Below are 27,844 nucleotides of genomic sequence, written 5' to 3'. Positions count from 1 at the left end.
TGAGTGCAGCCCTCCCTGCCCTGCCCTGGGCAGCTCTGCGTGCAGAATGGCTGCAAGGTTAAAAGGCTGGGGCAATGAGGGGGCAGTTCTGAGGAGAAACAAGAACACTGTTTCAGCTGTGTCTTCTGCCTTTGCTGCATCAGGCACAGAGGAGACAACAGGAAAAGCAAGGGACTGTAGTAGTCAGCCAAAGCCCCACTTTTATGCAGAGCTCACATCAGCTTACCCAGAATCCACAGGTACCACGGAGTGTCCCACCAGGAGGCTGTGATTGCAGCAAGGTCTGGGAGAGGAGACACTTCTCTTACTCAGGCCCAAAAGGGGATCAGGGTGTTTAACAGCACTGCACAGCTCCCTGTGCCAAAGTGCCTTAATCCAGGTTCCTATAAAACACAGCATTAGCCACAAGTGACTGCTGCAGAAGAGTCCCAAGAGCAGGCTCTAGTCCCATCCGAGGAGAAAAGTCAAGTGCAGCAGATGAAGGTAGGGAGAACCTGGGTCCACTGCTGTCAGTGCACTCCCTGCTTTCCAATAGGGATGGTTTAGTAAGGAGTTTCTGAGTTGGAAAAATTTGCAATACAAAGCCTCAGCCTAGCAAGTTTCTTTTAATTTTTAAATGTACAGCATTTTAGTTCTACAAATGTAAAAAAAAAAATTAAAACCAAAAAAACCTTTACAATGTTTGGGGGTTTTTAGCTTATAATGATCACACCCAACGTGATTCAATGCAATCTGGTCTTCAGTTCCTGTGGCCCGATTGCTTTGGATGATGCAAATAAAATGGCCAAGACATTTAGCTCTGAGACAGCACCTGCGGGAACTGCCCTCTGTGGCAGAAGTTCCCGTGGGCGCTGCACACAGGTGTAGGAACTGCTCCTGCAGGTCCCAGGTAAGTAAACACTGACCGTAGCTCACACTGGACAAGACACAGACACGTGTCAGCCTGCGGGGCCGTGCTGGGGCCAGCGCTGCTGCAGGAGCCAAGCTCTGCTCTGCAGCACTGCCCCCAGCAGCGCTGAGGCAACGCAAGGCTGTGGCTCAGCTTACAAGCAAACAAGGAAACAGAGTTAAAGTCTCTACTTCGAGATAGTCCCATCCGCTGGCTGTGCCAGGTTCCTCGTTTAAGCGAACTTTTAAGTTTCACTTTAAAGTCCAGTTTGAGCTCCCATTAATACAGCTGCACTAACACTGTGGCACAAATAACAAACTGTACCCACGTTACTTTGCATTCCCTTGCTCTGCCAGGTCTGCACGCCCTGCACAGCACAGAACATAGAACATTCTCTATGCACTCAAGAACCACTGGAAGTTACTCCACAGCTCAACACACTGCCCAGACTAGAGCACAAGCATTACAAATCTATAAAAAAGCAGCCCCTGTGGTGGTGTACAGGAATAAACTAACAAAAAAAATTTAGTATTACCATTTATTGGTGACAAACACTACGTTTTACTTACATTCCATGGGGAGAAAAAATTCCAGCGTAAACAATGAACGGAAGCAGTACTGAACTCGCGCGGCTATCGTGCTGTACCTGGACCAATGCAAACCTCAGCGCGCACCGACCGTGCGCAAGAACACAACATCAAAAGCAACACAGTTATATATAAACATAGGTAATTTTTTTCAGCCCTACATGGAGATGTAATTAAACAGTATAAAGCACTCAAGGAAAATCAATCTGCAGTTTTATATGCACTACATTGAGATCATATCCTGTACTGTAGTGAGCTGTGAGCCACCAACGCACAGTCCCTAAAACACAGCTCAGAGATCACTGAAAGTCACGTTGCATTCCAGTTCCCCTACCCCACACTCAAGAAAACTAGAAATTAACCAAAAATGATCAAACCAAGTTTAAAATTCCTAAAGTGTTTAAATTCATTCAACCATTAGATAATTAGGGTTGGTTTGCAAAAATATGGGGCTTTTTAAAATGGTGGGACACAGCCTGTTTCCAGTGAAACGCTGCTATTCCAATAAAACCAAAATAACCACATACATGGATATGATCTTCCCAAGTTAGTTCACAGGTAACATGTCAGTCTCAGAAGACAAAGTTTCTAAACTGTGCTATGGTTCTAGATACAATTAAGAAACTTTTAAATGAAAAATGTATAGTGTCATTTCAATCAAAACAACATAATGAAACTAAAAATGTATCACTGTTTGAAGAAAAAGCAACAGTTATGATTTAGACACTACAGTAGGTTGTAGAGACTGTAGCACTCCAACAGTTAGGTTACATTAAGAGGAAGCATTTGATTTTCTCTGGTGCTTTCAGGTTTGGGTTCAGTCAAGAGCCTGTTTCAGGCAGTGCTGTCCAGTGTTTGTCCCAAAGGGTTTGCGCTCGCCGGTTTGAGGAGAGGGTCACTTTCCATTTCTTGTTTCACACATCTAAAATGAGAAAACACCTGTTACTTAGGAGACAAAACACTATTTCCACAAATAAGATACTTTAAATTGGATACAAATAATTTGATGTGCATTTAACAATTTGTTACCATATAACTGCCCTGATTTTCAATCAATTAGCACTTTGTTAATCTCACCACTGTTAATTTGAGAGCTTATTATCTGAATGAGAGGCTCAACTTTCTCTCCTCCCACACCCAGCCAAGAGAATAATCTGCACTTCTCCATGCTTCTGCTGAAAATGAGCTTTGACCCCTGTATATCCCTTTACCTGTGACACACAAGATTGCAGGAGAGAGAGAGGAGCACTTGGAACCCCAAGCCACTGCAGAGTCACACTCCTTACAGAGAAATGGGAAGGGGCAGCTGAGCTGCTGGGGCCCAGAGATGTCACACAGGGCTGGGGTCACACCACAGCCAGCACACGTCACCCACTCACTCCTGCTCAGTGCTTTGCCTTTGACATGTGAAAGTGACAGGATTGACCATCCAACCCTCCCTCTGGTCCTGCTGGAAGGCAAACAGCCCTTGGCATTTCAACCTTTCTGGCAAATCAAACCCCTCACATGTTATTTGTCTAAAAACTCTCATAGGGTTAATTTGCATCAGTGCAAGGGACGTGGATGGGAACAACTCACACAGACATTGGTCCATTTCCCGTCCTTGGCATCTCTGTGGTTTGTTGGTCCAACTCAGACAGCAACTTTAAAATATTCAATGCAGCCTAAAAAGAAGAAAGAGCACTCAGCAATTTAGCCTCCAGATAGTTCAGTAACTTAGTGAAAGCACTCACTTAACCCAAACAAATGTTCTTATTTTGGCGATATTTTTAAAGAATTTTTTTAAGTTCCATAATTATGGTGGAAAATGCAAAGGTGTAGAATTTCATCGTGCTTCATGAAACAATTGGATGGTGCTGTGACTGGGGATTCCCACTGCACTTGTTTCAAACTAACACACCAGGACTAGAAACAGCAAGAAAAGAGACAATAAATTAGTAACAGCTCCAACTGTGCAGAGCTTAAGACAAAAGGACAGAAAAAGACACAGAATCAGCGTCCTTTTCCAGAAAAGAAAACAAGTTACACAAGAATCAAAACTACAAAACAGGAGGGGCCCACGTGACTGTTTAGCAGGGCCAGTGTGCCACGGCTAAAGGTCAGACACCTTCCCTGAGAACTGACTTCTTTTTCCCCACTTCATTCAGAGCAATTTCAGGTGCAGTTTTCCAGCATACCCCTGACTCTGGCACGTGCCTTAGTGACAGCTGAACCCTGAACTGAGGAGGGGGCTCACAGTGTCCATTAGTAAAGTACTGCAACAGTTTTTAGTATAAAAATCAGCAGAATCAGGTTTTCCTAAGGGTATTCAAATAGTGCAAATGACTCCTTCAGGCTGCCACACTCAGATCACCTCTGGAGACCAAAAGAACAATTCCTCTGAATGGGAGCAGACTGAGAACATCCTATCAGCTTCACCTAAAGTCTTTTAGAGCCAAAGTCCCCTGCAGGTTTCACTTTAGCAGGCTCATTCTTTCACAAAGAAATATTTCAGGCACTGGTAAAAAAAAATAAATCTTTTTTATAAAGGGAGCCGAACAGATTTAGAGTGTCTTTTACTATCCAATGCTGAACTGCATTTCTTCCATAGGGGATTCCACTTCCACTGCAAGTCTGGGAACCTGAGCCCAAGTATCACAATTCCCAATGAAACATCAGCCCATTCTGATATAATAAGGAAATAAGCTGTTAGGTTTATACATTCCTTTCTGCGCATTTACTGTCATGGGCTCGTGCAAATACTATCAAGACAAAGCATATGTGCTTCTTGTACACCAAAACTGTGATCAAGTGTTTAGCATATTAAGCATTATTTAGATTACATTATGTTATTATTAATCATTATTTCTGCAACCTGTGAAATATTAGACAAAAATTAGCCAGGGAATCGTAGAACATTTAATTGCTCCCATCAGTGATATAAAACCTTGGTTTCCCCTCAGGGAAGGCCCAAGAGCAGCATTTCAGCAATGTTCATACCATGTCATGGCAGGACTCCACATCCTTTCCAATCCCATGACTGATCAGCGGTGGCTGAGAGGAACAGTTTATAAGAGATACAAACTCATTCTTGTTATTTTTTGGAAAGTCCTTATATTCAACCTGAAGAAAAGAGAAGGATTTACTTCTTTTCAGTTAACCAAGTACTGGAAGTATATCACAACTGCTACAGATTATTTGCAAATGTATGACACTGAGCCTTTCTTCTCATCGTTCTCCCAGTTAGTAGAGCCCCTCCATTTGAAGTTTAACCTCACTTAAAATGTTTCTTAGTACTTAAAAGAGCTTGGCAAGGCTCCTGAATGCAAGTGGCTACTTAATAATGATTGTTACTGGACCCTTTATTCTGATCACTGCTAACTGCATTTCAAATTTCTGTATTGTTTTTTGATCCACTGAGCTCATCTGTCATATGAATACAGGAACTTAATGCAATTCCCATTAAAGGGAGCAAATGTGAGAAAATGCAGAGCTTACAGCAAATATTCATGTATGACAGATTAGTGAAAAAATCTGATTTCACATCAGCCAAGTTCAAATCCACAATGTCTTCCTATATTGGGACAATTTTCAGAAAATGCTGCTTTATTTTAATGCTGCCTTTTTTTTTTTTATTCTTCCAAGACCTCAGAGTAGCAGTGAATTGGGGCTGAGAATGGTACAGAAATGCACACTTGCAAATTAAATTTAAAAAGATGTAAAATTTGGCACGTGTCATAGGTAAAGAAAAATGGTGACATGCATTTCAGCAGGCTCAGAACTCATCTCTCACCAACAGAACTGAAAAGCTTTTGAACAATAGCTTTGGAAGAAGTGCCGTGAAGTTGAACATCTACCTGGATTCCTTGGACATTGGAAAGATAGTCCAGCTGCTCGGAGGGCCTGGTCAGAGGCCCGTGGGGGAAGTGTCCCGAGGAGCTGCTGCTCTTCAGAATGGTCTCGGCAGTGGGAGAGGTGCCCCCGTAGAGCAGCTCCCGGGCGATCATGGCCGTCACCGTGGCCTTGGCGGGGTTGGGAGCTGCCCGACTGAACTCTTTGGTGTGGTGTCCTTGGTTGGCTCCTACAGCCTGTGCAACCTCAGGGACCATGGGAAGAATGCCAGCAGGAAGCTGCTGATGGCTGAGATAAGGCATCCTGAACTCATCTTCTTTATTACCTGGGAGGAGAGAGGTGCACACTGAAGAGCTGCTGTTTGAGAGTCCCTCCTGCAGGCACACACGGGCACCAAAAGTCACTTTGGAAAAAAATAATTCCTTTCAAATTACTTTTGACATACTAACAAACTTGGAAGGCTCAATCAGCCTTTGGAGGGTCAGAGCTTCAGCATTATCAAGACAGAGTTTTCTTACTGAATTACTGACTCAGTGCAACGGCTGCTTCTGCCAAAGGGAGCACCTTTATCTCCAGGAAGAGCTTCTCCAGATCAGTCAAGCTCACAGACACCTCAGCTGCAACCCTATTCTAAATATATCCTTTGCTTTCAGAATTTTCTATTCCATTATTTAAGCTGTAGGAGCAAATAATGAAAGCACAGAATGGCCAGAGCCACCATTAAGGATGTAAAGAGAGTGACAGTTCACAAAGTTTAAACTGTATATGGTGAGAACAAGCAGGTAGGAAAGGTAAAATGGAATGTTAGCACAAAGAGGTAAGACTATTTACAGCAAATGTCCAGCCACAGTCAATTGACAGCAATTTGCTGACATTATGGTATAAGTTAAAGAGGGATAAGAACAGCTTTTTATGGGGAACTCACACAGAGTTATGGCTGAAACTTGCACAGGCGTGCTCAAGAAAGGTGGGGAAGATAGTGCCACCAAAATAAACCAAAGGAGTCATTTTTATGGCAGAACAGATTAATGAAGTTCTGCAGGACTGAGCTGTTTCAAGTCTAAGGATGAAAGCCAAAATTTGTAAATGGAAGAAAACAGGAATAGCAAAATCTGAATAGGAAGTTCAGAAGTTTACCTAAAATCTTCTGGATGCAGTGAAACAGTACCAAAGTCCATGTCAATTCCAACTTACTATAATTTAAATAGCAAAGTCATATGTAAACATGTAAAGTACCTGAAATATGCTCTCCAGAACAGCAATCTGTGGTGATAGACAAACTTTCCATAATGATTCCTCCCACCAGATGACATTCCAGAAAGCAATGTCTGTGTACAGGGAGGCCAGGTTTGAGGTGTTTTGATTCCAGCCTGCCACCCTGGGTGGGACCATCACAACTATTCACTGCCTGAAACAAGGGCAGGCACAGCTCCTGCTCTCAGCCAACAGAGACCAGGCACAGACTGAGGTGGTTCCTTCCCTCTCCAACTCTGCCTGAGGCTGACCAGTCAGTACTGGCACCCTTTCTCATCTTCACGCCAGGAACAGGGGCCTTGGGAGGAATAACCAAACCTTTCCAAGGACTCCATTTGGTTTGCAAGGCAGCAGCTCCACTGCTCTGCTCATCCCAGAGTGCTAGATGGCACTGCTGAAGGGACTGGCAACAGACCTGACACCCACAGCTGGGCCCTGCTGCTTTCACCAGGTTACTCACTAGCTGAAGTCTCTTCAGAGCCCGGCTCAAAGAAGGTTACTTTTCTTCCATCACCAGGTTTCTTCACTGGGGTCTTAAAAATAAAAGGAAAAGAACTCAAACACACAATATCCCTTTTAGACTTTTTTTCCCAAAATTCTAAAGTTTCCAAGATGCAGGTGATCTGATCAGCCAAAATTTTACTGAAAAACTTATAATTCTAAAACATCAATAACTACATTGCTATCAAAAAAAGAGAAGTTCAGTGATTCTTATTCACTGAAGGCCTAAAACTACCACATCTCAGAGAAGTGGTAGTTTAGGAACACAGCTACTCAGAACCAGATACCAGAATAAAGCCAGTTTAACTGCCATTAGTCACTGGTACTGCTGAGGGGAGCATACCAGATACCAATGAGCACATGCATGAAAAGGAGAAAAGCAACCCTGGATTTGCTGTTTGAGCTCCCTGGTAGCATCTGCTGAATCACCAGCAGAACACAGAAGGCTCCTTTCCTCAGAGAGACCTGGAACAAACTTTTCACTGCAACTGTGACAAGGCTGTGCAAAACCATTGCTAGCAGAGGACTGTAACCTACAGGTCTGCAAGCTTCTAAGACCAACACATCAATTATCACAGGTTCTGAGACATTTCATAAAGCATGAATACATTAATTTATCCGTCTGATGAGACTCTCATTTACCTGAAAACCCAAATGCTTAATGTATCCAAAACACTGGATATTTAATATTTCTTCAGAGAGCAGTGCCCTCAATACAACTGTTTTCGAGTAGGGCAGAGAGAATGAACTACCTATCCTGTTACTGCCTTGCAAAGCTGCTTCTGTTCAGCTCAGGCTTTGCTGCAGCATTAACAAGCTGCTGCTTCCTCAAGACTCACCTTCTCTTCTGTCTTTAATGCTGGTTTTGGAGGCTGAGGTTGAGGGATTTTGAAACCTAAAATTTCCAACATATTTTCCGCTGCATTGCGTTTAGCAACCTTTTTGTTCGTGCCCATTCCTTCAGCTGTGTGTACACCAACTTTCACCTGGGCAGAAGAGGAAGAAAATTCAATTCTTAAGCAGTAGTGTTGGGATTCCCTTATTAGTGATCTGTGTCTCCAGCATGCCATGAGTCACAAAATAGTTCAAGTGATCATTGTTCTGAGCAAGCTGTCATTTATTATCAATAATCATTGGCCTTCAAGCACAAAAAACCCAAACAAAAGTCACACAAAGAATTGTATTTCATCATCTTACCTTGGGAACCCAAGTTAGTGTTAATAAATCCTACATTACAAAATACAAGCAGCTTAGTACCTCTAAGGAGAGTATCAATACTCCTGTTAATTAAAACATTAGGCAGTTACAACATAGACTACTGGTGCCCTGTGCAATTTTTTTTTTTAATTTTCTTGAACCTTTATCTTCTGTGAATGTAGCCCATTAGATATTTTGTTAAATCATGTCATGGAAATCTGTTAAGCCTGTATATCATCCTGACAACCTGACTGCCGTAAGAATAAAAAATGAGGTGCCAGCCACACCTCCAGCTGTATGCCATGGTCACAGGGCCACAGCCACACCTCCAGCTGTGTGCCACTGCCACAGCCACACCTCCACTGTGTGCCATCACACCCACCTGCATGACGAACTCCCTGCGCCTGGGCAGCCCACGTTCTGTGATGAGCATGTACTCGGGCTCCTTCTCCTTCTTGGCCTGCTGTATCTGGGCAAGTCTGCTAATGGGATTCATTCCTTGACCGTATTCTGGACTTGTTTGCAGCTATGTAGAACAGTGTTTAGGAAATAAGCCAAACTTTATGAATATTCGGTTTAATAGACAGAATGCAGCATGCCTCTGAATTAACTCATCTCTAGATTTTAAAAATACTGAAATAAAAGTTGCTTAATGAAACACTGTCACAGCCAAAGGGAAATACTGAATTTATATGGCTCCACTATCACACTTGACCACATGTAACCTACCCTGCTAGTAGCTTTACAAATTCTAATCCTGCTATATTAGGATGGACAAGCTTGCAGGAGAATTTGTACAAGCAAAACCTGAAGCTGTAAAGTCTGAGGCTTGAAAGTCAGAGCTTGATTTTTATGTGCTGCTCTTCCCTTTATAAGGCTTCTCTTTCATCCTGAATTTACTGATAACTGCTACAAAAGTGGTGTCAGAACCCCATTAAAGTGGGAGCAAAGTACTAGCTCATTTGTTGCACCAGAGGGCTGGTAAAGGCTGAGCAGCTGAAGAGTGTTTAAAACCGACTCAGAAAAGCCTCTCTGATTATTATTTGCACAGTAAAATTTCCAATCTTTTCCCCCTTACCTTCACTATTGATTTTGTTTTCTTTTTGATTCGTGGCTTCATTTTCTCAACTGTAGGAAGGGGTGGCAATTTTTTCAGTTCTTCTAGGACTGCTATTGCAGCATTCTTCTTTGAGATCTTCTTGCTCTTTCCTTCACCTTCACCCATAAATTCTCCAACTGATACCTTGGTTACAAAACTCTTCATATGGGGAGGACCACTTTCCTTGGTCACCTGTTTCAGAGGGAAAAACTGAGTGAAAGCGTGATAAACACTTATTAAAAATGGCAGGGCACATTGTTTATAGCAAACTTCTCTCAAGAACTAAGGATAAAGAGATTTTAGATTCTCATACAATCCAAAAAGTAAAACATATTCTAATAACATATTCCCACCCAACTAAGCATATATTTTTAAAAGATCAGATGCAGCAAGCAGTAAACAGTATTTACACAAGTCATTAACCCATCCTATTTAATTTACTCATTTACTGTTTCAGTATAAAAACAGGACTGTTCTATTTCACCAGTGTGTACTTCCCCACAGTTAACAGCACCTCATTAAATATATCATGGTACAGCAATAAAATATTACGGAGAAAGCAACTCTTTAGGATCTAGCATTTTAGTCCAGAAATTCTGATTTCTGAACTCTGAAGTTCCAAAGAAACTAGAAGACATCTAAGAGACAGCTGCCCACTACAGATTTAGGCTTTTAACTCCATTCAAAACACATCATACTCCAAAATATCCATAAAGTCAAGAAGTAAGAATTAATTTTAAGAGTTTCCACCCACAATTGGCTTTGTGTGACAGTGTATTTTTACCAGTGATACTCAGGCTAATCTGCAATAATTGAAAGCTTCATGTAAAATTTCATAGAACAGTTTCAGAAGCAATTTAGTTACACACAATGGCATTTTCTTACTATAATAATTGAGATGGTTGGATTAAATGTTACTTTGCCAGCTCAGAAAAGCAGCATGATAAATTAATATTTTAATGAAACAGAGATGCTCCTGTGGAAGCTCCTAATTTAGGATAACTGAAATGATCAAGAGGGGCAAAGAGGCAGCAAGCAGCCAGGCCAAAGGGAAAGGAAAGTCAGGTGCACATGAGGTCACCTCATGGCAAGAAAAGAAACCTACTTGTGAGATTCTGCACTCATGGGTAGTCCAGATCAGTGCTTAATTAAGCAAATACTTCCATATGTGTCTTTCAGAGTGAGCTCTACTCACTTCCATGTTCTAATCATTAATTCAGGGTTGGGCTTTGGTTCTTCACTGTAATAAGCTTTTCTTAAAAAGCTTGGAAAAAAGATTGCACAGACAACCACAGTGTAGCTGTTCACTCTATGTGATCGTTTCAGGGCATGAATTTATGAACAGGTGAATTTTTCCTTTTTCTTCCCTTTACCATATAAACTCCAAGACAATCAGGGTGACTGTCAAAGGTTAAAGTGTATTCACAACTAACAAGACATGTTAAAAGTCAGTTGTTTGGGTTATCTAGGAGAGACTCAACTTAATGCATACCCTTAATAGTCTAATAAAAACAAATCTAGAGCTTGTAAAGTAAACATACCTCAAAATTCACAGGCAAGTTCCTTTTAAGTGCAATCTCAAAAACTTGGCTTATTTCAGATTTATTGAGATTTTCATCATCTGGTTCTTTTCCGTTAACCTAAAAGAAGCATACTCTATTTAAAATAAAGATCCTATTAAATTGAATTTTATCCATTCAACCACTTTACTGAACTCTCAAAATTTTAAATACTCTAACCTTTACTGTCATGTTACATGAATGTGGAGAAAAGCAGCCCACATACTACAGAACTGAATCTTAAAAAGCTCATTAAGGTGTATGCGTAAAAGCTTTCAAACCTTCATATTTTCATGTGCTCATTACAAGAAAGAACAAATGGAATAAGGGCCAATAGGTTTAAAAATGCGTTTATAGAAAATGAAATCGAAGTGTTAAATGCACTGATTTCCAAATGGAAGTACCTTTATGAAATACAATTTTCATATACTGATTGGACATTTGCACCAAAAGCACTAAGACAGGATCAGGTAAGAGAAAGGGCAGGAAAAATAAAGACTCTGAGAGTGGGACCAATGTGAATGAGGGATGGCTGACAAGCCCCTGGCACAGTCGTGTCTTTTCACATGCTCCCTTGTAAGTGCCTCATCTACAGCTTTGCTTTCTCAGGTCAAGAGCATCCTTGCCCTAAAACAAATGCTGACCATCTCTGAGAACTCAAACCTGCTGAGACAACACTGCCAGTGAAGCTTTCCTACAGGCATGTCTACATATCTCCAGGTAAAACTCTGACTGGGATTCCAAAAGTGTCTTCACTGATGCTGGCACCAACGTGAGCTGATGCATGTCAACAGCAACAGAGAAATTTTAGGTGTCCAGTAGTGATATTGGAAAGATTATGATAAAGATGAACAATATCACTGATTATATCATGCCACAATACTAGTTATGCAACCAGGTAATAAAAATGATTTAAGTATCTTATTGGAGCAGCATCAGGGGAGCTGAGCTAGAGAGCTTTAATAGATTAAAAGCTGTTGGATGGCAGCAAGCATCCCCCATGTCTGCTACTAACAGGTTAGTTTAAAACACAAAGGATTTTTTTATCCCACCAGTTCAGACAGGTTTTTCTTATCTTAGATAAAAAATAGTTGACAAAATTAATCTCAAGTTTTCACTCCTCCCACTGTCCCATCAGACTTTGCACTGTTCTCCTGGGCTGCCCCTGTCCACCAGGCTGGAGTCTGGGCCCAGCCCTGGCCCTGTGGTGCTGTGGCAGAGCAGGGCAGCTCCTGGCGGGGCTGTCCCAGAGCCCTGCTCTGCTCCACACCGAGCAAACCCGGCCCAGTACAGCCCCCTAAGGTCTCCAGCATCGTCTGCCAAGCCCCGGCGCCAAGCTCCAAAGGAACAGCAGCATATTCCCAGGAGCAACATGTCAACTCCTAAGGCACAGCCAGAAATGGTCTGTCCCTGCCCTCGCTCACCAACACTGCCACAACAACTTTGATTACAAGCACTTTTCCTCTCCTTGTAATTTCAGACAGATTCTAGAGTTTCAAATTCCTACATTTTTCTTTGTGAGGATGACTATGACTTCTCTTTATTGGATTAAATTTTCCCACTAATATCCTCTCAAGAGAATGTAAATAAATAGAATGGAATTATCTGCTCTATTGCAGTGTATGTGCATTTCAGATCTGTGTGCATAGTGCAAAATGAAGGTTCTTTTCCTCAATACCTTTATCTAAAAAGAGTGAATTATTAGCAAAATAACCCTTAACAGAATACAACTATTTTACTGATTGACTCTACTTGAGTTCTGGATCAGTTTACTTTATAAATCAAAAATAGTCATACACACACTCTCTCTCCCTTTCCCTTCAAGGCAGAGGATGCATAAGTTTGCTTTTGAGGTATTTTGCCTGTTTGCATTGACTAAACTCTCCAAGAATTATGTGCCTCTAAATCTGAATGAGACCCCAAAGCACTTGCCATTCTTAGCTCTCATCACGTTGTTCAAGCAAATTCCACAAGTCCTGTACTCCATTACGAGGGACTTGCCCTCTTCCAGGAACTCCTTCCAGCTCCCTTCCCTTCCTCAAGGCTGCTTGTGAGCAAATGCTGAACACCGAGGAGCTGCTGCCCAGCACTGTAGTGACTAACCACAGCCATCAGTCTGAGCCTGTCCTTCCACATTAAGGGTATAAAGAGCAGCTGATATTTACCAAGTGAGCTGGCAACAAACACAGAAGCAAATTTTGAGGCAAAATTAGAATTCCTGCCTAAGAATCATGCTAGGAAGCCCAGCCCTCCATGTTTCTTAAGCTTTAAGTCAATGTTTTATCATCTGTCTTTGAATATGCCCAGTAACGCACCCTGCTCCTTCAGCAGCACATCCAACCCCAGCCACACTGAAGGTCCCTGTGAGCTCTCCCACCACAGCCCCCCCTCAATGCTCCAACACTCAGCACAGCTCTTAGGGAGGGCTTGGTCCAGCCAAGAGCCAATATTATTCCATGCTTTTTCATGCCACTTGCTCCTAGATTTGCACCTGAAAAGGTGTGGGAAATGGTCCTTCTTTCCCTTAAAGTCTAATCATTTTACTCAATGATTTCTTCTTAGAATCACAGAATCATTTAGCTTGGAAAGATCTTTAAGATCACTGCGCCCAACTGTTATTATGCACCAAATATTTTCCAACTTAAAAAAACAAGAGTAAAATTCCATAAAAACAAAAACTTGTAAAAAATCCCCCCAAATAATAAGAACGTACAAAATTACTCCTCCTTAAAACACATGAGTTCAAACATCAGAATATTTTTTACATAAGAACACACTCAAATGGGATACACCAAAATAACTACATTTAAAAAAAATTACTGGCAACATCAAATGACTGTTAGGAAGTATCAGGATTATGTCTGCTTCTGAAATCTTGATTTGCCTCTGTTGTACACAGGCATTTTTAACAGCACCTCTCATGACCTCACACTCTTGTATCCTTTCCGGCCCTTGCCTCACTGGATGCAGGAATGAACAGGATTCACTCAGCACCACAACCATCCTTATTCTACATTCCTCTTGGCTATGGTGAAATTCTGCTACAGAAACAATTCCCTCAGACACTCCTAAAACTACAACAGTTGAAAGCCTCAAATATCAATGAATTTAAGTACCAAACTTTAAATGAAAACTTGATTATCCAAGTACTTGCTATAAACCAGCACACCATGTTCCAAGGCTCACTCTCCTTTCTCTAAGCTGTATTTCCTACTGTTCCTTCTACAGACAAGTCAAATTTAAATTGAAAAATAAAATGACAAATGCAGTTTTCTCAAGCTCAAGACACCATTCAGGTCCTGTTTTATTAATAATCCTCCCTTCTTGCAGTCTCTTGCCTCATTTACTTCCTCTGCCTCTGGATTTACACCCCTCACACAGAATGAGGCATCCTACAACAACTGCAGTTTGTTCTCAAGACCTCACGCTATTCAACTCCACAATTCTATATACTTTCATACAGTGACCTGTACTGAAGCATTCCTAGAAGAGTGAACAGAGAATAATTCAGTGACATGTGAGCCCTGCAGAGCTGCTCTCCCTGGGTCTGTGCTCCCTGAGGGGGAAAAGGGCCCACGAGAGCAGCTCATCTGTTACAAGGGTGAGCATAAAAAGGGGATGTTCTGCACCACTGTCACAGAACAATATTCCAGAATTTGGGGTTCCCAGAACTGAAGGGGAACATCCTCCTCTGCTTTGGCCTCTCCTGCATGATGACCAGCTGGCCCCTGCCCACACTGTGCCAGCCACCAGTTCAGATTTCAGGGCAGGGCTCAGCCCCAGTCCCAGCTCCTGTTCCCAGCATCATGCTCTTTTCCCTCCATCTTTCAGTCTGCATTCCTCCAGGAGAGCTTTCTCTTACCTGAAGCAACCTCCATCAGTGCCTCCCAAGCCTCTGCCCTGAACTGTCAGGTCCAGTGCTTTTGCCCAATCGCCTGGGCAATGCTCACTCCCACACACACCAAGTTTTAACTCAATGTCCCTTGGATTCATGTTTCTTCAAGCCTCTTGCCCTGCCATTCCTGGTAGTTCTCAGTGATTTTTTTTCTCAGTCTGAGACCCCTTGTTACCTTCTCCTCCAATTCTTCATTTCCCTTCTTTCTCAGCACACAGCCAGACTCCATATCCAGCAAGCTCTCACACTCCCCAGATTGCAAGTTACAGTTCTGTCCTTGCCCAAAGCAGCCAACATACATGATGTGGTGCAGGCTCCCAGCCAGCCCAGCAGCAAAGCAACTCCTGTGCTCACCGTGAGACCTTCTGCCTAAAGCCACTCAACAAAAAAGCACGAAAAACACAATAATGGTATTGAATGGAAAGTGCTGGGCAGCCATAAATATATGAAGGGATAAAAATTGACTTCTTATATTCCTATCAAAACGTGTGTTTGAGTCTACTATTTCTATGCATTTCCTGCTCTTCTAGAACTTCAGTGGTTCTTTCCAAAATCATGCAGGAATTTGTCATAGGAAGTAAATCCATGCCTGAGTTTTATGTTGCCCATTTATGCACTTCTTCAGAAGTTTGTATATGATCTGTACCTGGTAAGATATTAATTCCTATCTATGCTTCCAGTGCTCATATCTGACAGAGGTCTACAGCATTGCTGTGGAAAAATATGACAGTAAAAAAATTAACGTAACTTCATCTGGGAAAATGGTAGTTCCATAGAAATTTATGCTTTTACATCAAAGTGTTTCTATTGACACAAGTAAGTCACCACTGCTACACAGAATTAGATTTCCCAACTGTCTCCTCAACAAGGAAAAAAATATCCCAGTTTATTCTAGCAATTTATGCTTACAACACTTAAGATTAATTCCCACCTCTGGTTTCTCAGGCAAGGGCTCATTCTGCAGAACTTTCAGAGCTTTAGCAGCTGCATCATGCTTAGCAGCTTGTCTTGTTCTTCCCTTCCCATGAAACTGCTGCCCTCCAATTGAAAGCTCCACTTGATAAAGTAAAGGCCCAACAGGAAATGGGTAAAAGTACCTGCAAAGAGAGCAGGGAATAAGCAAATGACTTGCCCTGCAAAGCAAACAGACACCTAAGTCAGATGTGGGTCAATCTCTTGGATATCAGTAACCACACCAGCACTGAAGCACTAGTTTTAAAAAACTAAATTTTGATTTAGAGTCTAAAAGATTTTAGTGAGCTACCTTTGAAATAAATATTGACATTCCTTGCTTTACAACAAGAACACATTTCTGACCAAGTGCTACACCAAGAGAACATGACCGCACTTCTACAGACTTCGCAATCTAGGAAGTTTTGAATTTTAAGTTCCTATGCCTACATAAAATTCTTTAAACTGCAACTTTAATTTAAATAGTTTCAGAAGAAGCAGCATCAATCTGTTTTCTTCACTTTTGCTTTTACACTGAAAGGAAATGCAAGAAACATTTACCTAATACTTAGCTATCTATATATTTAGCTATTTGCTCCATGAAGCTGGCTATACCTGAATACTCTCAAAAACACTTCAACTTTCAGTCCAGCTGCCTTGCCCCACCCCAAAGAAATAAAGCAGTGGAAATAAGGCAAGTTAGAGATACTGGTGGGTGGAGTTCTCCAAAGCTCCTGCCTCAGGAGGGAGCGTCCCTGAAGGGGACACGGGCAGCTCCCAGAGGCAGCAGCGAGGCAGGGGTGCTCGGGGGGCTGCACCCGAGCCAACACCTACCGTGGGGGGTAGGTGCCACCTCGCATGGTGTAGCTGTAGGTGGATCTCATCCCCGTGTAAGGGTCGATGGGTTTGTACATGGGCTTCTTCCCCAGCTTCATGCAAAGGGCATTCAACTCCACTGTGGGGGTTACACTGTCTACAGAAAAAGGAATAGAAAGGGTTGTCCACCTGTCACAAGGAACTGAGACAACTTAAAACTCTTATTGCTGGCTCACAGCAGGGAAAAATGAGCTCAACTTTTGCCACATGCAGCATCTTCAATGACTGAATTCCAAACAGAACTGCTAATGAACAAAAAGAGAATAAGTCTATATGATGCACATGAAAGCAGCCTCGTAAAGTTGTGAGAAATCCTGTTACAAAAAAGTGAATTTGCTGGGAACTTTTATTGGATGTGTTTTGGAGGGTTCTATCATTTAGCTTTTAATTTCTGAAGCTGCTAATTTACCTACCTTCTTTGTATCTAACAAAGAAGAAGAATTTTCTGCAGTGAAGAAATTTCTCCAAATACACTTAAGTTACCAGACATGCTACATCCCTTCTGTGTCTCCTGCTTACTGAAAATGATCAAACATTTCTCTGTCCTCAGTGACCTAGAGGGGTTTCTATGACTCTTCATTTTCAAATTGCAACTGGCTTTGTCAAAAGGCAGGTAAATTGCTACTGAGGGCTAAAACATTTCTCTCTGGTATTGTGGGCATGAAGAACTGACTCCTAGTCAATTCTGACTGGAGAAAGAACACTCAGTAAGTGTCATTTTTTCTACCACAAGTCTCACTGGCTCAGAAATCAGCTGTAATCCAGTACAAGAGGTCTGGTGTAAAGTAATTGCCAAAAGAAAATGACCTATGGAACAGATGCACAGACAAAATAAGTACTTGCTAGCTGACAATTGCCATTGTTAAACAGGCAGAATCACAGTTTTAATTCATCTTTATACAACTTCAATACATACCAAAAGCAGAAAGGTGTATTCTCTCTATGTATGATTATTTTAAATCAGTTTGTTGTGGCATATACCTGGATTCTTGCCTTCACTACGAGATGGACGAGCCGTAGGTTTAGGGAATTTTGTCCCTTCCAAAGCTTTGGCAGCTGCTGCATGTTGCGCTTTTTTAATACTAGTTCCTTCAGCTTCCCAATGCTGGTCCCCAAGAGTCAGCTGCACTGTAAACACCTCAAAACCACAAACAGGTATTTTGTAAAAGGCTTCTTCAAAATTTATGTAGTTTATCAGACTCTCTAATACAAAACAATGAGTCTTTCAGTGATGCACAAGTTGAGAATACAGTAATCCATAACTCCCATGTCATCCCCAGACTTCCATCACTTTGGACATCAACAGGATTTTCCTGATTACTGAACTAAGAATTTCACAACAATTGTAGCTGGCAAGTACCCTGCATGAGATCTGACAGGATAAACACTCAAAGCAGTGTGGGGAGAGGTGACAGCCCCAGGAGAGCTGCTGTGCCCATGTCACTGAACAGCAGACTGGAAACTCACCCTTCTCTGTAACACATAACTCCATTGTGGCTTTAATCCTCTAAAAGGTTTATTTAAGACATTTTTCATCAGTTTGAAGAAAGTTAAGTTCACAATGTACCATAAAAGCTTCTACATGCCCACAGATCAATGAAACACAATTGTACAGATGTTCTGAATGTTATTCCAATACTTTTTGTAAATGTCAACTCCTTCACACCTTGAAGCTCATGAAACATTTTTTGGACCTCAACTTTTTACTTCCCAGCCACCAGCTTCACACTTCCCTACCACTGATTCTGTTGGGGGCTTCCCTTTCTTCTCCACTGCTCTGGATTATTTTGCACCAAAATCCCACACATTGCCTTCCCACTCCTGAAGGTGAAGGAGAGAAGCAGCAGCAGTAAGAAACTGGTATGAACATTTACCTTAGAATGAGCTGGACCTTGCTCACTCAGAAGCTTATACTCGGGCTGAATCTTGTTGAAACGGGCTAATTCATTCACAAGACACATGGGGGTTTTCTCTTTGGGGTTTGCCATGTTTGAAGGAGCTGAAAGGTTACATTAGATCTGATAAATGAACTGATAACTGTGAACTTTACTACAAATTTTAATTAAAAAAAGAAATCTCAGTGGCTTAGCATCTAGTTGTCTGCAATGCTGGAATAGACAGCTTTGCTCACTGGCCAAAACTGGTAACAACCTATTGAACTTTGGGTTTTCCTAGCAATGCTCATGCCTAAAAAGCACCATCATTAAATTCACGGTTCTAACGCAAGCCTGAAGCATGAAGCATGAAGGTAGAAGACTCCTGCAAACAGCTCACATCTCATCTAGTATGTGTCAAGGAACAAATCTTCCAAGTCTTCCTCATTATCCCTTGCTTTGAATAATTTCAAAAACTCTGTTAATTTTATATCTCTTGTCCTATTTTCCCCAATTAGCTATTTTTATTACCTTTTACTTGTTCTGTTGCATTTTGATGGCATAATATATTTATCATTAAACTGGTCATAAAATAACTAAAGATAACAGAATTAAAAAAACTATTTCAAACAACATTTTTTCATATTTAAAACACGCTACTGGTAGAAAAGACTGATAGTAATGTTTCAAAAATTTAATACAACTTAAATATTCTTCACTATTAAAACCATATCAATTAATTGCTGGAATTTTATGTAAAAGTATGCTCCTACATGTCTCCAACAGATTTCATTCCATAGGGAACTACTGCAGTTGGATAAATATTACTTTAAATTACATGTAGGTGCAAGACATCAGGAACATATCATGCCAAACCATAAGCATTAAAAAGATATAGTTACTGACCCTCTATCTTACCTGCAGCTGCATTGGTGGATGTAACTGAAGCAGAGGGCAAAGCAGAGTTCTGGATAGGTCTGCCTGCATTTTCAGAGGGCAAAGAACTGGTAGTAGAAGGAATACTCAAAGGCTGTGAAAGAGATGGGGTTTTATTCAGTATTTGGCTCCCTGCAAGGGCAGCAGAAGGATTCTGAATCTGTACTTGAGACATGTTCACTTCCAACCAGAGCAGATTACTGCAGGCAAACAGCTTTGAACGCAGACAAACTCCAATTTTGGAAGCCAAATTGCTGACCTAAAATGTAAAGATGAAAAATAGATTATACTAAATATTTAGCATTCTCTAACAACCTACTGAAATAATTCCTCCATCAGCGAAAAGGGAAAAAGTGTTCAACCAAGCAGTCATTGTTCCCACTTTGTCCAGTTAGTCACTCACACATCAGTTTGCACAGCACAGTTCCAGCCATACGCCCCATCGTGTTTCACATTTCTTTCATTCACAGAAGAGTAGTACAGAAGCTTTGTTTATGCTTGTTCATTACTGTCCATCTCCTTTCCCCACAACTGAATCCACTTAGAAGCAAATCCTGTTACTTACACCCAGAGCCACTGGTTATACACCGAACAAAGAGCAACTTCCACGGACAAGTTACATTTCATGCATTCTACCACTTGAAGTTAAACTTTTTCACTTGGAGGGCAAGAAATAAATGCAGCCTTTATGAAAAAACTATCTAGAGAATACATCCTTTATTATTATATCATAGAGTTTCAGGATCATCAAGAATGCCAAGCTGCTGATGAGGGGGAAAAGCTGGAGTCCAGCAGGAAATGCTGAAGTAGGTCTGGCTGGGAAAAGCAGGTGTGTAAGAGTTCACAAACTGTATCAGCTACATGTATCCTGAAGGTTACTTCGATTTAAGCCAGGGCATGTCTCAGTCACAGTTCAAGCATCAATTTAGAGTCACTTGGCTCTGCAGCACTATAAGCAAGTGTAGGAAGTGCTCATGGGCACCTATGGCCATTTAAACCCCCTGGGAGCGCAGCAGGGCCCCAGCCCGTGTGCAGTGCTGTGACAGATCTTCCCTGTGCTGACAAATTAGTATTAGATTTCTCTACCACATGGACGCAAAATTATCTTCATGTTCAGCCAGTGGAACCTAAATAGACACAAACAGGTCAGCTGTCCAGATCCACTTACAAGCCACGTATCAATTTATTTATTAAAAATACATTTTACAGCCAAGTAAATCCATTTTACACACCAAGGCACTCAAACATGCACACACACACATCAGTCACCTACAGATCTGATTAGGGCAGCAAACAAAGGTTTATTCTTTCCTAACTCATAGGTGAAAAGGAGAAATCAGTGCCCTAGCTACCACCAGAGGGCTATTAGCAGCAACACAACTCCACTAGTGCTCTGTGAGCTTCAAATTCTGAACCTGTGAATGGATTTCCAAATGTGAGAGGAGCAACAATGAGTCAGAGGGAAGTTTTTAGCTAGTTACTGACAAAACAAGCCTAAAGGGAGAACCTAGATTAATACATTCATGGACAGAAAAATTTAATTATCTATTAAATAAGAGGTAAGAAAGTACTGGGAAACAACAGATACACCACCAAATCTATCATCTGGAGTATTTTTACTTTGGAAAAAAACATCATAAACATGTCAGACTTATCATACTACCACCTGGATAACTTTGTTTTTACTAGAGAGCAAAAACAGTTCAGGTCTCATTAGTCCAGTAGAGACGTATGCAGATTATACTCATAACAAATCCTTTATTGACTACTGAATTTGCAGCAGTTACACATGAGGTGCATTGTAACTGTGAGAGTGGCGTTAGAGAATCTCTCTAGAGGACATCTAAGAAACTGTAAGACAAAGAAGAAAAGTATTTAGAAAAAGACTCCAGAGTAATAACTTCACAATCACTATATTTCTTTCCCAAGAGCATCACTAGAATCACTGAAAATTTTCAGACATAACACAACAATAGTAATTGCCTGGCAAAGACTATACCAAAGTCTTGCAGACAAAGAAACGCACTGAAATCTTGTAATGAGAAAAGCAAACACACTCCTTTCCTGCTGAAATGCAATGTCTTTCTAAGGAACTGAAGTTACAGTTTTCAGCCACCCATTTTAAGAGGACAACAGCAAAAGTTATTTTGATGTCAGAAACATCAGTATGTCTGAGATCGTGCTGGAAAGGAAGCTTGATATTGTTTCCAGAAAACTTGTACAAGCAGTTTGCTTTCAAAGCAAGGCCCTATCTTTGCCATGGCAGCCACGGCGCGGTGTTAGGGACCAGGCGAGCGCCCCAGGACAGAGCAGAGCAGTGCTGAGGGCCGGGAGGAGCAGGGCACCACCCCGGGGCTCTCTGCCCAGCCCCAGGAGCTCCCAGCAGCTCTCAGGCACGGCCCAGCTCCTCTGCAGCCCTGAACACAGAAACCTCTGGGGACTCCAGGGCACATCCCACACCTGAGACAAGCACCTTCCAAAAACAGCCTGACAAAACAAACTGCAATTTGTGCTTGCATTCACAGCTACCTGTGCAGGTGACAGTGCTTTAGTTCATTTGTGGGAAGTATTTCATTCAGGTAAAAGAACTCACTGTCCATCATTGCACATTTAACTATAGGTTATTTGGGGATTCTCAAAGGGTTTACAGTGCTTTTACAAAGAAATATGCTCTTTACCCTATAACAGGCTAAAATTCTAACTATCCAAGAAAAAAGCACCATAATTGAGAAAGTTGAAGCTAACAAGTCATAAAGGCTGTTTTGGTGGATAGAGGAACAACAATGCCAGAATTTCAGGGCATTTTTCCATGTAAATCAGAGGTTAGATACTTCAAACTTTTCAAAACTTGCACCTCCTGGTGCAAGTGATCCCTACTCAATACTCAAGGCATTGCTAGAACTAAAGCCCACTCAGATATCCAAGATATCCAAACGCGTTTCTTGTTCAAAAGAACAAATGTTTTACTCACACAACCCGAGCCCGCAGCTAATTACAGAACTGCTCCTTTCCCACAGTTACTTTTCGCTACCTCGTACAAGAGGTTTTGCAGGGTCACCACAACAGTGTTGCACTAGAAGGTGATCCCCGCCCCGGGTGGCTGCCCTCAAACAACTCAGCCACCTGCGGGCAATGCTGAACTTCATGGATCTCCAGCTGACAGAGGACTGCTCAGTACTTGCTTTCCGATTTTAATTTTCTTTTGGTGGATCAATGCCTAGAACATTCCCAGAAATTTTGAACACATTAAAACGCAAAGTTCAGGTGTCACTAGGGGTAACCAAAGAAATGAACGAATATGTGAGCATGGTCAGTCCACTCAGCCAAAAATAAATTAAGATCTTCATATGTAAAAGAATGTAGCATTTTTAGATTAAAGTTTTCTTGGGGACTTTTTGTGTTATAATTCTCACGGGAGTTGCAGGTAGAAGACAGAGGACCAAACAAAAATCAAACGCTTCCTATGGATAATCATATTTTACCACAACTTGTCATTTTTTAATATGATGCAAATAGAAAGGTAAGAAACTTTAATGTTTTAAGTAAGTTTCCAGTACCTTTAGGAGATCCAGAGAGTGAAGATTTGTATTTAGTTCTAAATAGGATATTTACAATGGAGAATGCCTAAAAGAAAAAAGAGTTAGCATTTTGCTTCCTAAAGGCACAAAAATATCTTGTCTGGAGAATCTCTCACCCTGCACTGAGTTTGCCTCATCTATTTGATCACAAGGACTGGTATGACCCTTCCATTACCACTGACAAACTGCTCAACTCAGCTGCTTTTCCAAGTAGAATTTCCAACCTGATCCAAGAATCTTCCTTGCTCTTTTCCCTGCCCCAAGTGATGTTTCTCACCCAAGCACTAGAATCTCACAATAGTGCTATTTGCAGAATTACAGGAGTCACTTGCCAATTTTCCTTCTGTAGTGAGGTTTCCTTTCTGTAGTGAAGTTCTTCCTAAGAGCCCTAGAGATCAGCTCCCAAAATTAGACTTAGACCTTCATTCACAAAGCCAAACCAAAAGCAAGCCACAAACTGAGAAATTCTGGTAGCTACAAATCACAGAAAATGATAAAAATTCTACCTTTTGGCTACATTTCCCATCTAGTGATTTCACTCACAAATAGGCTAAATCCATTTCAGAACAAAATTATCTCAGTGCCGCATATGAAACCTGTCACTGCACGGACTGCTCTAAATGGAAATCAAAACCTATTTTATTCTGCTTACAAATATAGCACAAAGTGTTTAATCCTTCTTTTCCATGCCTAAGCCAACTCCGTGCAGATGCCAGCAACATCATTCCCAGCTACAAAATGGGGGAGAGCCCAATCTTGATCCGGGTTAGAAGAGGACAGAGCTCCTGAATTTACTTCAGACAGGCATTTCAAACTCTTAGGCCAACTCCCAGGACTGTGAGCAGTTCTGCTGCTGGGACCAAGGAGGATGCAGAGCCTGAACCAGGCTGGCAGCACACCTCGTGTTTACCAACAGCAGAGTGAAGAGGGAACACAAGAGGATTACACTCAGCTCAACTCTTCTTCTACAGGGTTTTCTGGAGGCTAAACTAAGTACCTGAAAAACAAGGAAATGCATCACGTTTGCAGGCAGGGTCAAGACCAAGTTGCATAAAGACAAGAGAATTTTCTCCCCCAGCCATTCCTGGTAACTCTGCCAAGAATGAAGCCCTCCACCTCAGCAGAACAAGCCCAAGGGGCTGTGCAGACACCACTGACGGGCACCAGCAGAGTGGAGAAGAGTTACAACCAACAGCACTTCCTAGCACAAGCTGACACCGCCAGGCTGCTTCGGCAAAAGCCCTCCCCAGGCCGAGATGCAGCAGCAAGAACCAGCCCGAGCGAGGGCTGCACTAGTCCTGCTCTGCACTCACACACTGAGCCCTCAGCTGGAGCCCTGCACTCACTGGGAACCAGGCTCCAAGCAGAAGCAAAGGAGGAAAAGCCCAGAACACTCCCTTCAGAGAAATATAACCTACGGGAAAACTGCTAAAGCACCTGAACTTGTGTGTTCTGGAGAGGAAAGGGCTGGCTGGGGGCTGAGAACCAGCAGCTCACCTACTTGAAAGGATTCTGGAGTGGAAAAGAACAATGTGTTCTTTATGGCTAAAGTGACAGAATGAGAGGCAACGGGCTTAAAATGCATCAAGAAAGCCATTGCTGGCAGCCACCCTGAACTTCTCTGCCCCGGCGGCACAGGCTCCCCCGCCGGGGCAAGCCGCAAGTCCCTGTCACACCTGTCACAGCGTGGGGGCCGTCACCCCGGCACGGCTGCCTCTGCAGAGGCTGCACTGCCAGCCCTGCTCACAGCCCTGTGCCCCGGCCCAGGGACACCAGCCTGGCCGCACAGCGGGCACGGGGCGCCCGCCACAGGCTGCCCTCAGCGCTGAGAGCCCCCTGCAAGCGCAGGGACAGCTCCCTCCCCGCCAGGAGCAGCACTCACACAGGCGCCCGCTCCTCAGCAGGGGCAGCCTCGCCAGGTGCAGCTCCTGACACTCTCCCTGTGGCCCTTGCAGGGAACCAGTCGTGCCCCATTCCCACCCTGGGGCACACACTCCCCCTCTGCTCCACCTGCACCTGAAGCAGGGCAAATGCCAGATACAACCATCAACTATTTTGAGGCACAAAAAATAAATATCCACAAACTCTAGGAGATTTGTTGAGATACTGTTACCTAAAATAGCTTTGAAAAACCCACATTATGGGAGCTTTGTAACATACAGCATAAAATTCTCAAGCTGCTGCAACAGTGTTTAACATCATCTATTTACAACTGGAAAGTCTCACTATAAATTGATAAACAATGACTAAATTTTACAGAATTAATGCTATCTGCACAAAATGTAAAATATTGGCTGAACAATGTTTTCTTCTTAGATAAATCTTCTGCAACATTTCTGCAAGACAGGGTCCTTCCCAAAAGTAACACTGTAGAAAAAGATGCTGCCCTTTTTGGTAAGGGTACAAAAACTAAATGTTATGCAAAATAGTCTGGGAGCCAAGATACGGATTATTGATAAGAGAAGAAAAGCTAAAACTTCAAAGTAACAGCTGAATGAAAAGAGGGACCTACCAAACATACACATAAACCAGACAGTGCCAAACAAAGGAAATTGATAAGCCAGGAAGTGATATAATCAATAAACACCTAACTGATACTTCTAGCTCAATTAGTGTTGTGACAAAACAGTTGGCGGGGTTTGGCTTTCTCCCGGCAGTAGAACCGGGACACAGAACCCACAGACACTGCTGAGAGCCAGCGTGCCCGGAGCTCCTGCACTGCCCTGGGGCATCTGCAGCACCTCGAGTGAAATAACCAACCCTGGCAAGGAGCCTGGCCAAAGGAGCCAGGAAAAGGGCTTTTGGAATGTTCTTTTCTCTCCAAAATAAAGCTGCTGTTCTTCAGGAAGATCTGAAAGGTACAAAGCAATTTCCAGTTTTGCTCTGACTTTGTACAGTCATATCACCTCAAATTTATTTCAACCTATGAATAATTTTGCCACAAAACACATTTTGACTAACTTTACTGATAGTGCAAAAATGATTCATGATGTTATGAAAAACTCTGAACAGAGTGGCTGCTTAAAATAACAAAATAAAATGGAATTGTTTCTTGCATGCATCCTTTTAGAACAGCTTGGAAATAAGTTTGTGATACAACTTCAGAAAATAGAAAATATAGTAAAAGATTTTTACATTCTCATCAAGATGTGACAGACCTTGAGTGAATCTCTGTAAGTCAGAACACACATTTGTTGCATGTATGAAATAATCAACAGATAAAGCAGAAATCACTTTATTACAATGCAGCCATAGCTTCATAATCAGAACTCAAATTTTCATGTCCACTAGTATTAAAAAAACAAACTCAAAACATTGCCTCCACTTTGAGCAAGGGAACTGTGCAGTACAGTTGCACGTTATAGTTAGAAGAAATTAGATTTTACAAATATACCATTCCAAAAGCAGACCACAGACTTCATTCAGATATTTTAGTTCACTGATATATGTGTATATATATGCATATATATATACACACACCTAGCCTTCATTGACATTCCAAAGGATGCTCCTCCTAGGTTCGCCCTAAACCTGCTGGAAAAGCAACAACAACAATACCGAGCAGATGAATACATCATAAAAACGGCTCTGGCACTTCCAGGTCCAGCACGCCCAGACAGACACCCCAAACTGCGCTGCCTGTAGCCAGCCAGAGGCAGGGGAAGCCTTACACGGGACTTGTTGCTTTACACCGCGGGAAAAACAGGGAGAAGTGATCCTGGAGAGCGCCGGCTGCGAGCCCCGGTGGGAGCGCGGGGAAAGCCGGGCTCGCCCGTTCAGCCGTGCCGGGAGGGGCTGGCGCTGTCCCCGCGGCGCCCCCGGCCGGCTCGGCACTCCGGTTCTGCCGCCTCGGCCCGGGAGGATGCTGGGCTCTGGGCGCTCGGCGGGCACGGCCGCAGCCGCGTCCCGGGGCCCGGCAGCCGAACGGGCTCCGCTGCCCCGGCCCCTGCGCCGGGAGCCGCCGCTGCCGCCCCGGAGCCGCGCCGGGGACGGCGGGCAGGGGGCAGCGAGCACCCCCCGCCCCCGGGCGCGCTGCCACGGCTGCGGGAGGCGCGGAGCGCCGCTGTCACGGCCCGCCCGGGACGGCGGCAGCGCCGTCAGCCCCGACACTTCCCCGCAGGTCGGGGCCGTGGGCGCCAGTGCCGGGCCCATCGCGGTCCGGTCCCCGCTCCCCGCTCCCCGCCGGGGCGGTCTCCCGGCACCGCAGGAGCGGGCACAGCCCGGCCGTGCGCGGGATGAGCCACGGGCCGGGAAGGGGCACAGGGCGAGCCCCGGACGCGCAGGGGGTTCCAGGCCGCCCCCTCCCCACGGCCCCGGCCCCGGCCTCGGCTCCGGCCCGGCGCGGGCCCGCCAGGCCCCGTCGCCTCCCGCCCTTGGCCCCGCCAGGCCCAGGCCGCCCGCGCCCCCTCACCTGCGCTGGGCTCGGCTCCGGGCCGGGGCGGGCGGGGGTCGCTCAGTCCATGGGCCGGGCGGGACCGGCGGGGCGGCACAGGGCAAACACCAAAGAGAATGAGCGGGGCGGCGCGGCCCGCCGGAACTGACGGCATCGCGCCGGGGGCCGGGCCTCCGCACAGCCAATCGGCAGGGAGCGGGCCCCCAGAGACCCCGCCCCTCACCGCGCTTCTGGCCAATAGACGCGCCGCCTTGCCGGGAGCACCGCCCCCTCCGTGATGACTACGAGTCCCAGCGTGCTCCGCGCGAGCTGCAGAGCGAGAAACTACAACTCCCGGCGTGCCCTGTGCGGGGCCGGGGTCGAGCCGTGCCTCTGCGTCTGCCGTCACTTCCGGCCCCGCCCCGCCCGTCCCGGCCCCGTCCGT

At 43.6% G+C, this 27,844-nt stretch overlaps 1 protein-coding gene across 3 annotated transcripts; it reads right to left on the bottom strand.

Annotated features, from left to right (window-relative positions):
* Positions 1 to 1,413: 1,413 nt before the first annotated feature.
* On the bottom strand, positions 1,414 to 27,545 carry STAU1 (staufen double-stranded RNA binding protein 1). 3 transcript variants are annotated; one of them, XM_058036126.1, is made up of 15 exons: positions 27,439 to 27,545; positions 19,432 to 19,708; positions 18,514 to 18,638; positions 17,621 to 17,777; positions 16,598 to 16,736; positions 15,744 to 15,909; positions 10,900 to 10,998; positions 9,338 to 9,568; positions 8,642 to 8,785; positions 7,902 to 8,048; positions 7,022 to 7,094; positions 5,313 to 5,632; positions 4,456 to 4,578; positions 3,055 to 3,140; positions 1,414 to 2,398 (listed from the first exon to the last, which is right to left on the bottom strand). In XM_058036126.1, the coding sequence occupies exons 2-15, from the start codon at positions 19,622 to 19,624 to the stop codon at positions 2,311 to 2,313; spliced, it is 2,091 nt and encodes a 696-aa protein (XP_057892109.1). In that variant the 5' UTR covers positions 19,625 to 19,708; positions 27,439 to 27,545; the 3' UTR covers positions 1,414 to 2,310. The 3 variants fall into 3 exon arrangements, with proteins under 3 accessions (XP_057892109.1, XP_057892111.1, XP_057892110.1); XM_058036128.1 differs by having other exon boundaries at positions 1,414 to 2,384; XM_058036127.1 differs by having other exon boundaries at positions 9,338 to 9,550.
* Between the last annotated feature and the right edge of the window lie 299 nt (positions 27,546 to 27,844).

This window comes from Melospiza georgiana, chromosome 17 (genome assembly GCF_028018845.1).
Source record: "Melospiza georgiana isolate bMelGeo1 chromosome 17, bMelGeo1.pri, whole genome shotgun sequence".
NCBI classification, from domain to species: Eukaryota; Metazoa; Chordata; class Aves; order Passeriformes; family Passerellidae; genus Melospiza; species Melospiza georgiana.
The sequence above is the reverse complement of the archived record's forward strand: the minus strand, read 5'-3'. Positions and strand labels throughout refer to the sequence as shown.

What these genes read in the sequence shown, in the direction of transcription:
- STAU1 (XM_058036126.1), bottom strand. Translation starts at nt 19,624, where the DNA reads ATGTCTCAAGTACAGATTCAGAATCCTTCTGCTGCCCTTGCAGGGAGC. An exon ending in CCTTGCCTGAGAAACCAGAG is followed by an intron (nt 10,999 to 15,743) that starts GTGGGAATTAAT and finishes TGCTTCTTTTAG; the next exon opens with GTTAACGGAAAAGAACCAGA. An exon ending in GCAGGGAGTTCGTCATGCAG is followed by an intron (nt 8,049 to 8,641) that starts GTGGGTGTGATG and finishes TCTTCTGCCCAG; the next exon opens with GTGAAAGTTGGTGTACACAC.